This window comes from Rosa chinensis, chromosome 1 (genome assembly GCF_002994745.2).
Source record: "Rosa chinensis cultivar Old Blush chromosome 1, RchiOBHm-V2, whole genome shotgun sequence".
Taxonomy (NCBI): Eukaryota; Viridiplantae; Streptophyta; class Magnoliopsida; order Rosales; family Rosaceae; genus Rosa; species Rosa chinensis.
In genome coordinates, this window is record NC_037088.1 from 66366350 (window position 1) to 66376396 (window position 10047).

The 10047-nt window shown below is 40.6% G+C and overlaps 4 protein-coding genes across 7 annotated transcripts in view; 1 reads left to right on the forward strand and 3 right to left on the reverse strand.

The window, feature by feature from the left end:
• Position 1: 1 nt before the first annotated feature.
• LOC112183399 lies at positions 2 to 1340 on the reverse strand. Its single transcript, XM_024321769.2, has 4 exons — positions 942 to 1340; positions 799 to 851; positions 446 to 616; positions 2 to 358 (listed from the first exon to the last, which is right to left on the reverse strand). Exons 1-4 carry the CDS (start codon positions 1338 to 1340, stop codon positions 139 to 141), a joined length of 843 nt encoding a protein of 280 aa, XP_024177537.2. The 3' UTR covers positions 2 to 138.
• Positions 1341 to 1863: 523 nt separating this feature from the next.
• On the reverse strand, positions 1864 to 3120 carry LOC121049938. Its single transcript, XM_040508418.1, has one exon. The coding sequence runs from the start codon at positions 3118 to 3120 to the stop codon at positions 1882 to 1884; it is 1239 nt and encodes a 412-aa protein (XP_040364352.1). The 3' UTR covers positions 1864 to 1881.
• A 402-nt stretch (positions 3121 to 3522) lies between these two features.
• LOC121050978 lies at positions 3523 to 7902 on the forward strand. Of its 4 annotated transcripts, none has more exons than XR_005804604.1 (2): positions 3523 to 4016; positions 4227 to 4842. XR_005804604.1 is itself a non-coding variant. In XM_040512658.1 (2 exons), the coding sequence occupies exon 2, from the start codon at positions 5218 to 5220 to the stop codon at positions 6934 to 6936; it is 1719 nt and encodes a 572-aa protein (XP_040368592.1). In that variant the 5' UTR covers positions 3523 to 4016; positions 5190 to 5217; the 3' UTR covers positions 6937 to 7902. The 4 variants fall into 4 exon arrangements, 1 of the variants encoding a protein (XP_040368592.1); XR_005804605.1 differs by having other exon boundaries at positions 4230 to 4842; XR_005804606.1 differs by having other exon boundaries at positions 4290 to 4842.
• Positions 7903 to 8830: 928 nt separating this feature from the next.
• LOC121049940 (B3 domain-containing protein At1g05920-like) overlaps positions 8831 to 10047 on the reverse strand; it is a 1391-nt gene continuing 174 nt past the window's right edge. Inside the window, exon 1 of the mRNA XM_040508421.1 lies at positions 8831 to 10047. This exon is cut by the window's right edge and continues 174 nt beyond it. Coding sequence (XP_040364355.1) covers positions 8831 to 10047 — 1217 coding nt within the window.

Consider the following 10047-nt stretch of genomic DNA (forward strand, 5'->3'; position numbering starts at 1 on the left):
CTAAAGAACCAAAGCCCAACAATCGAGTCAAAATCTGTTTGATCATAAGAACACGGCATTTTCTTCCAATCCAAGTACTCATCCACGGCAGAACCTCGATAACCAGCATTTGCATACAACGAACTTGAAGCCCTACTATCAAGTCAGAATCTGTTTGATCATAACAACACGGCGTTTTCTTCCAATCCAAGTACTCATCCACGGCGGATCACTGGAGACAACCCGGTAACCGGCATTTGCATACAACTCCCGGGCACCAAAATCGTCTTCATAAGCCCGGAGAGCAAGATACTTAAATCCCCATTCAGCTGAGAGCATGTCACAAGCTTTTAGTAAAACAGTGGCTACTTTCTTCCTCCTGTAAATGAAACCATTGACCTCTTGTCACAATACCAGAATCCAAAACAAAAGGAAACATAACCAAGTGTTTGGGGAAAGTAAAAACCTAAAACTCTTGAGAACAGCTATGCCGGACACATAAAGAAACTCATCAGCATCAGGTGGGAGATGCTCTAGTACATTCTGGTCTCTTGACGCCGTGAGATCCACGACGCCCACGAGTTCTTGTGACTCGGAAGTGTCCATGGGCGTAGGCTCAGCAACTAAACAAGCATACCTGTTACATTATATTAAAATGCTGCACTAAATGAACGATCACAAATTGCATACTAATTCAGTGTACGTAAGTAAGCTCAAGATCCCAAGTTCCCAACTGTTATGCAGAGTGTGGTACTAGAACAAACTTAAATTTATACAAGGTCCAGATCCCAAATTTCAATCTCCAAAAATAGTGGTTACCTGTTTGGGGGTGAGTTCCTAAGTTTATATACAAGCCCAGATAACACTTCAGCCTGCAGCAATCAAATTAAACAAGATCATCAAAATAATGACAGAATATGAAGAACAGGAACAAAATCCCAAATGGTATCAACTAAGCAAACCTGGAAGAATTGGAAGAACAGATCATTGAAGAGAAACACAGGTTCATGAAATGCTTCAGCTTGAACTTGAGCTGCCTTCCTTACCTCATCTCCATTTCTAAACAAACTCCTGACCTTCCATCCATACTCACTCACCAAGTACTTGAACTCTCCCTTACTATCAATACCAAACTTTCCACTCCCTACAAAACCCACTTCCTCCGTTGATGAGGTACTACTACTTGAGCTACCACTACTACTACTGGAGCAATGCACTACACAATTTGTGGTCTTAATCTCTACATACCCAATATGTCCCTCACCATTGATCAATCTAGTCCTCCTAGCTGGTCTAGAAACTGTAATTAATCCATATGAGAGTTCTGATATGTTGGGATAGCTTGCTAGCAAATTGGCCATATTTACATTTTGTGTTCTTTGTTTCTTGAATGACTGAAACATGTTGTAGATGGAGAGATAGGATGTGGGCACTAGTGGCCATAACTTGTGGTCTGCCTCGGGCCAAGAAATTAGTGCGCCACGTGGTGAGACTTCTGTAATTTTTTTTTAATTTTCCTAGTTTCCAATTTTCCGGAGTCTAGAAGTCAAGAAATTGATTCCACTTCGGCAACAAAATCTTCCTGTCACCCATGTCAAAACCTTTCCTTGTGCTCTTGCTATACGCCTTTGTTGTATGTAATTTGGGAATAGTGTAACAAAACGAAAAACATTAAAAGAAATTTCTGAAGTAGAAACAAATAGACTAATATCCTCAAAACAAAAAAATTGTAAATGAAGAGCCTAGCTAAATGTAGGAAGCAAAATAGACAAGTTATATATTTAGATAGAAAAACAACAATAGCTACAATACAGAGGGAATGAAATGAAAAGCATTTGAAAACGGAGTTGTTTTCATGCCTTCCACACCTTATTTATACTTCTTCTTCTAGTCTTCCTTGATTTATGTCTGGCTTAAACTTTCATGTTTTTCATTAGAGCCATTGCTCATAGTACTTCTCTCACTATTACTCTCAACATTGCTATTAACTCCTATCATCCCTTCTTCCTTTGATTCTGTTCCTTGACCACTACCACTTCTTCTTTCACCATCAACAATATCACGCGGTGTTGTTGATAGCGAAGGCGGCTGGCTATACCCTCGACTACTACTATGTTCACCACCCTTTCTCTCACCCTTCTTAACCAAAACAATAGCAAAGTGAAGGTTGTTTCCCACATCCCGGAATGACCAAACTTGTACTACGTCTTTTTCCTTGAGATTGTTTTTATCGGCAACTTCATTCCAACGTGTTTTCAACACATAGCTTGAGCTCGTCTTACCCGTTTTCTTTTCCATGTTCCACTGCCTCAAGGTCAAATCTTCTTCTTCAAGTAGGGGATCTATAACCGAAACTGGCCAGTCATTTTGTTTTGCAAGAAACTTTATCTCTTCTGCATTCAGAAAACTCTCCGGTTTGATTTGGTTCATAGGCATTGACAACCGGCAAGCGGTACGTGACAAATCAGTCTTGGTCAACTCCTTCTGTATCACCAAAGTCGCCTTAGCCTTATCAAAATTTTCAATCTTTCTCTTGTATTCTTCAGGCAAACCGTTAGCATCAATAATTTGTGTTGTGATCTCCTTCTTTGGCTTCCTCAATTTGATATTCTTTGGCTTCGGCCTCAAACCCCATTGTTTATCATCATCACCATTAGCACTCTTCTTCTTAATATCACAACTCATTATAGAGTTTGCCCTAGGCAAAGAATTTTCTGTCTTTATTGTGCCAACTGAGTATAACGCATCCACCTTCAATTCTTTTACGACTGACGAATTTGGTTCTTTAGCCTCGGAGGTACTACCCATATCCATCTTCTGCTTCTTGAATTGAAAACCCCTTTCATGATCGTCAAAATTGTCAAAACCCTTTCTTTTTGACCCACCAATCTTCCTCACAGATTCAAAAACAGAGTTCATAAATTTTTGTCCCTTTGCATAAGTCTCTTTCCCTACCATGGAAATGGGTTCTTTAAACCCTATACCGGCCATCTTGGTTTTCAAATGAGTACTTTTCTCCATACTTTGCTTGAGTTTCTTATTCTGAAGAACACTAGCAACCTGAAGAAAAATATCAAGGTAGGACGAACGAGGTCGAATTGCTTTGCCCTCAAAATCTTTCATACTCAGCAGCCTCCCCATCACGTCTTCTTTAGTGCTTTTTTGGTCTTTTTTCGACTTCGGAGATTGAAGAATTGAAGAATTAGTTGAATACATGAAACCTGCGGGTATTATGTAGTGACAAACATGGACCACCTGCATAAATATACAACGTATGTATTACATTAAGCTTTTTATAGATAGTAGATACCCAACTAAGCTTGGTAATCAAGTTCTACTCCATAAACAAAAACTTGGTAATCAAGTCGGTCAAAGAAAAAAAAAATATAAACCTTGATAACCAAGGAATGCAAATATATTTTCTTTTGGAAAATATTTTCCTGAAACTATTACACCGACGTAATGCTGTATTTAAATTCAAAATTAAACATCTTTCATTCTCCAAATATATATATATATATATATATATAACAACCACTGATCTAAACGGTGCTTCCCCCAAAGTCCCAAACCCTAACTCGCGGCCGCACCAAGAGTCTTGAGCCAATCGGGCATGGAGCTCACTGTAGTGAATTAAAAAGCGCGCCTCAAGGCGCGCCTGAGGCGCAAAAAGCCATATTCTGGCCTGAAAATGAGTGTGCGTAAGGGGCTAGGCGACGACGCTGGTGAGGCGTTCTCAAAGGCGTGCAAGGCTTCCTCCAAGGCGCGAAAGGCGTACGCGCAGAAAAAAATGGGAAGTGACATCGTTTTGAAACATAATGGGTTTAAAGCTGTCTAGGTCGCGACTGCTACCCCGATTTCGATTTCAGCCCCGATTTCATCCCTCTGCCCCTCTCTGTTCGCAAATTCGATCCCTAAGTCCCTAACCCAGAGTTCGAGTTAGGAGTGAGATTTCAGCCCTCTGCCCCTCTCTACGCAGCAGTCAATTTGAGCTTGATTGGAGGTCGATTCGGAACAGGCCATTTGAACTTCTGAAGGTATGATTCCTGATTTCCCGTCTATATTTGCAGATTTTGTGATCCCATTGACTCTGTTCTGGCTCTGTTCTGGATCCCGTCTATATTTGCCATTTGAACTGGGTTTACTATATTGAGGAAGATGATTAGCTGATTAATTGTTAATTGATATATGATTATCTCTTGTGTTAATTGATATATGATTAGCTGTTAATTGTTAATTGATAGCAGCAGGAAGATAGGAGATTTTGATTGTCTCTTGTGTATGAGTCAAGTACTCATTTTGAGCTGCAGGGGAGAGAGATCAAAATGGGAGATTTTTTCTTTTCTTTGTGGAGAAGTAATCTCAGAGTGGGGATTAACCCAAGGCAATGGTCCACAAAATACTTTAGCTGTAGTATGTAGATGTGAATATATTGCGAATACAACCCACACATATAACATTTAATTAGATCCAGAAAATACGACGTGGTGGTATGAACTATGAACTATATAAGTAGTTTCTTTAGTTCCATGCAGCATGTTTATTTGGATCTAGGATCAGCTCAGTGCATTCAGTACTTCTACTCAGGCCAACTTTTTGTAAGGTTGGATGCGAATGTGAAACCCTTCTTTTGGAACAGGATTCAAACCGCCTGCAATTTTGGCCTCTGTATTTGTCACTTCCCATTTGTATCTTGTAACGACGTGATGGAGGAAACACATAAGATAAAGTAGATATTAATAGGAGATTTTTTCTTTTCTGTTGGTAAGCTGCACATTTTGAGCTGCAGGAAGATATTAATTGTCTCTTGTGTGTGATACCAATTATATAATACCAGTAGAGTCCAGTACCATATTACATGAATATATGTGATTTATACGAAAGGCTTACGCCTTATGCGCCTTATGCCTCAAGGCTGCAAGGCTCTCCCGAAAACGCCTCGGGTACGCCTTCAGCGTTTTAAAACATTCAGCTCACGACGGCAGCCATGTGCAACATCGATGAGATCCGATCCATCTTCAACTGCTTCAATGCCTATATGAATTAGGAATAGGAATATTTTATGGTAGGTACTTATAGCAATCCTAATTATATAAGGAGTAGGAATAGGTACCCCCGTGTACCTATATATATGAAGGATGGTATCCATGATAGCACATTGCTAGCTAGTTTTCTCAAAATTTAAAAGTTCACTCTCCAATTTCGAACAGCGCTTCCCCTATACTTTTCCAATCGGCCATGGAGCACACGACAGCAGCCAATTCCAACGCCGATGAGATCCGATCCCTACGCGTCGAGGGCTTGCTGCCAGAGATGGATGCGAAATACCTCTATGGCTGCTTCAGTGATCACGGCCAGGTTGTAGCTGCCACTGTTTTGCATAATGTGAGAACTGGTTTTGTTGAGTTTACTTCTCGGAGCTGGGCTGAGATGATCTTGAAGTCCTACAATGGTCACGGGATGCCAAACTTCAATCAGAGATACCGCCTGAAATGGGATATGGATTCTGCCAGTATGATGTGGCGCTGGGATTATGCTTACGAGCGTTGTTCGTACTTTGGTTTTAATGATGCAGGTGAAGAATTGAACGCCAACAAAGCGCTCTTGAGATACAAGCACTCGATACCTGCTGTAAATGAAAAGCCAGTTGCTGCTGCTGGTCAGCAACATCAGGAAGATGAGTCTGATTTAGTAAATCAGAATTGTGAAGCGATTCTCTACGAGGAGTGGTGCAAGGAGAGGTTTCTGTATCTATGTATGGAGGAATTGTGTAAGGAAAAAGTCGGTTGTTACGTTATCCGCACCCTCAACATGTCGAACTTATTGTCATGCTCTTGCAAGTTTGACGAAAAGATTGGGAGTATAATCACCTGCCGCTATTGCGCCGACTGCGACGTGCCATTTGAATTGCAAAAGCAGGCTTGGCTATGCACCAAGGACTTCGGCAACCGGAAAAGTCCGAAGCTTATGGGATGCACTTCTTGTTTCAGCGGAATTATGTTCGCCGGCGGCCTGGACCAGTCACCAGATCAAACTCGAGCTCCTTACTATGTGCCGAGTCAACAATGTTATTATTTTCAGCCGAGAAATATTTGCAACGATAATCCCGAGTGGATAAGGCGTCCGTACTATCTCAAAAGCGGGAAACCGGAGGCCCTGCTGGTTAACGTTGATGGAAGTCTCTGTTGTCTCTCGGGTTTACTCGTTGGTCAGCAAGTCGCTCATCCTACTTTTGAGGTGTTCGATCCCTTTGACGAGAGATGGGTGCCTCTGCCGGATCCTCCTTTTTACAGACCCGAAGCACTGAATTACAAACACGGTGACCCTAGGCCTGGTACACACTTGTCTTATGCAGTCATGGGCACCAAGCTTTTGGTCTCGAGCAAGATCCCTGGTTCAGATTCCCCTCAATTTCCCGTTTGTTGCTTTGACGTTGAGGAAAAAAAGTGGACAGAGGTCACTACCTTGTTCAATGGTAAGCCTTTTCCCTTCCGACGCAGGGCTTTAGTGGTCGACTTGGAGGATGGTACCCATGATAAGGTCATGTTTTACTTCAATAATTATTTTGCTATAAGAGTCTGCCGATTAGTAGTTAATGAGGATGATGGTAGTATTAAGAACTCACCGCACCAATCTCTGGGGATTGATACCCTCATGACTAGCTTATTGGAAATTACCATTCAAAATCAGTCAATGGTGAAAATGTCGTGGGATTTTGTTGATCTAGGAAATAAAAAAGTCTGCTTTGTTTTGTCCTCGAGCCTCCCGAAAGGCAGAGACGACGACGAGTGTTTCTGTCATCGCCAGACCTTGCGTCTTCTTATCTTGGTAATTCAATTTCAAGTTTTGGAATCAGGAGATTTCTCCTTCAAGTTCCTGGCTACTCGCACCTTTGAATACCAGGGCCATTTCCCTCGCATCTGGCACCCCAAGCTGCAGGGTTGCTTTCTGCTTTAACTCGCTCCATCCATTGGTAATGGACTTGCTTAATTATCCTCCTCTTACTTTCTATTAATCAAGTCATGTACTTCACTATTGTGGAATGCAAAACAAACCTATTCTTGATTTATTTATTTTTTATTATTATTTTTTTTTCAGAATTGTAAATGTTAGAGTGAGGCGTATATCTAACAATGTATTATACTGGTCCTTATACCTCTTAGACATTTACTTGAGCTGGCTGGCTGTAGTTCAGGTGTAAGAAATTGTGGACTACTCTTAACTATCTTGTGCAGCAACCAAATCAGTTTCATCTGCACGCTCACATCTCACAGCTAATTTTTCTTTGATTCCAACAAACTAAACTACTATGGTGTTTATGAGCGTTTTGGAAAGCAAAATTGGAAAGTTAAATTGGTTGCTTTGGTGGCATTTGATTTTTGCATTGTTAAACTAACAACTAAAGAATTAAAAGTTGTAAAGTTTGATCAATGATTCAATGCCCCCACCCCATTATGTACTGAAGAGAAGTTAGCTTTACGTGGTGAGCCTAGTAACTAGAGTTTGGAAGCTTGTCGATGCAAGGGCCAAGAGGGGTATACAGTTATACACTGGGGAAAGGAGGGGAAGAACTTGGTCCCTGGGAGTTGTGTCAATTTATTGAGTTATCTACTCAAATCTTCTTGACGGGTGGTTAACATGCGGAATCCCATTGGCTTGGATAACTTGGTCCCTGGAGTTGTGTCAATTTATTGAGTTATCTACTCAAATCTTCTTGACGGGTGGTTAACATGCAGAATCCCATTGGCTTGGATAAGAGTGAAGAACTTGGTCTCTGAAATGTGTCAATATAATGAGTTTCCAAATCTATGGTTTTCAAGAATATGCTCTTTGTACCCGTCTTTAATATCTTTTTTGTGGTATTGCTATACTCTTCTGAGCTGGTTGTAACACTATTGGTTATGCTTGTCCCTTTTTTAATTACTGGGAATGTGTTGTTTGAGAGTAACTGGTTTGTATGGAAGGGAATACATTCTTTGATTTCCACTCTAATTCAGAGGACTGCGATAAAGTTTATGTAAATAACAATAATTAACACATTCCTACTTTTCTCAACACTAAAGAGTTTTACTTTCCAATTTCAAAAAACACAAAAAAAAATTATTAAGTACTTGGAATTAAAAATTAAAAATAAAACTTTGTTTGAGTACTTGTTTTTCTTTATGACCAAGGAAACAATAGGACGTTCCCTGTATAGACCCTAAACAGGGAAGCCCCCTAAACTTTTCCAACCGCGGCCGCACCAATCCCCTTGAGCCAATCGGGTATGAGGTGGCGCTGGGATTATGGTTACGAGTGTTGCTCCTACTTTGGTTTGAATGATGCAGGTGAAGACTTGAATGCCATGAAAGTGATCAAGACATACCCGAACTGCATAACTGTTGTAACTGAAAAGCCAGCTGCTGGTGGTCGGCAACTTTAGGAATTAAGGTATGTGTAATATGTGTGTGGATGATTTGATGGATACATACAAGCCTTTATGACATTTATAAGCTTTTTCAATACAAACTATCTAGTCACCCTCATGCATTTGCTGTTACGCACTAAAAGGGTCTGAACTTTTCAGTAAGAATAAAAGAATCATGAACTAATTAGCTTATTTCCCCTACCTATTGTTTTTTGAATTAAAGCAGATGCAGCCCTGGGCACCAAAGTATTCTCAAAGACTGCCAGAGTGTATATATATAGATAGATAGATAGATCAGTCAAAAAGTGGATGCATTTGCTCATTTAGCTGCCCAAGAGAAGAATTATGCTAGTGTATTTCATCCTGCCACAAAAATGAATATTTGTTTGCTAGCTATGATAACATACACGGTGTCGAAATTTCGTGATCACGAGACTCATTGCCTTATGGTGTTGAAGTTCTCCCATTCCCACTACTGCTCCCATCATTAATCTGAGCTCCTTCTATCATCTCTTGTTCCTTTGCTTCTGTTCCTTGGCCAATATCACAACTAGTACTTTCACCATCAACATCATTCTTGCTAGGCGGCGTTGTTGATCGTGAAGAAGGTAGGCTACACCTATCACCTTCACTACTTGAGCCACCATCTTTTGACTTCTCTACCAAAACAAGAGCAAAGTGAAGGTTGTTTCCCACATCTCGGAATGACCAAACTTGGATTACATCATTTAGTTTGAGACCATTTTTCCTGCGAACTTCGTTCCAACGTGTTTTCAACACATAACTTGAGCTAACGCTGCCGTTATCCTTTTTCATGTTCCACTGCCTGAAGGTCAGAGCTTCATCTTCTAGTAGGGGACTTATAACCGAAACTGGCCAATCTTCTTGAATTGCAAGAAACTTTATCTCATCCTCGTCCAGAAAACTCTCCGGTTTGATTTGTTTTAGAGGCATTGACAACCGATTAGCGCTTTTTGCCATATCAGTACTGAACAAATGCTTTTCTATCACCATAGTCATCTTGGCTTTTTCAAAACTTTCAATCCCTTCCAAAGTTTCGATCTTCCTTTTCAACTCTTCAGGCAAGTCATTAGGATCAGTATTATATTTTGGTGCTCTGACATGCTCCTTCGGCCTCAATCCCAACCCCTTTTCCTTCTTAATCTTCATATTCTTCGGCTTGGACTTTAGACCCCAATCTGTATCATACTCAACCCCATTAATACTCTTCTTCTTTAGCAACCCATTCTTTTCCTGAAACCCCAAATCAGAGCTCGTTATATACTTTTCCCTAGGGAAAGACCTTTCACTCCTTATTGTGCCAACTGAGTATAATGGATCCTGCTCCAATTCTCTTCCTACTGATGTATTTGGTTCTTTAGTCTTGGAGGTACTACCAATTTCCTTGTGCAACAAAATTATCTTCTGTTGTTTCAATTGAAAACTCTTGCCATGATCATCAACATCGTCCTCTCGACTCTTTCTTTTGTTCATATTAGCATACGTCTCTTTGGAGCCAAATGAAAATGCTTCAGCTACATAATTGGGTTCTTTAATCTTGGGGGTACTACTACTACCCATTTGGGTTTTGATTTTAATATTTTTCTCCTTCCTCCTTTGCCTCAGTTTCTCCCGTGCAACACAAGCAACCTGACCAAAAA

What these genes read in the sequence shown, in the direction of transcription:
- LOC121050978 (XM_040512658.1), top strand. Translation starts at nt 5,218, where the DNA reads ATGGAGCACACGACAGCAGCCAATTCCAACGCCGATGAGATCCGATCC.
- LOC121049938 (XM_040508418.1), bottom strand. Translation starts at nt 3,120, where the DNA reads ATGGGGAGGCTGCTGAGTATGAAAGATTTTGAGGGCAAAGCAATTCGA.
- LOC112183399 (XM_024321769.2), bottom strand. Translation starts at nt 1,340, where the DNA reads ATGGCCAATTTGCTAGCAAGCTATCCCAACATATCAGAACTCTCATAT. An exon ending in TGTTCTTCCAATTCTTCCAG is followed by an intron (nt 852 to 941) that starts GTTTGCTTAGTT and finishes TGATTGCTGCAG; the next exon opens with GCTGAAGTGTTATCTGGGCT. An exon ending in GCTGTTCTCAAGAGTTTTAG is followed by an intron (nt 359 to 445) that starts GTTTTTACTTTC and finishes TTTCATTTACAG; the next exon opens with GAGGAAGAAAGTAGCCACTG.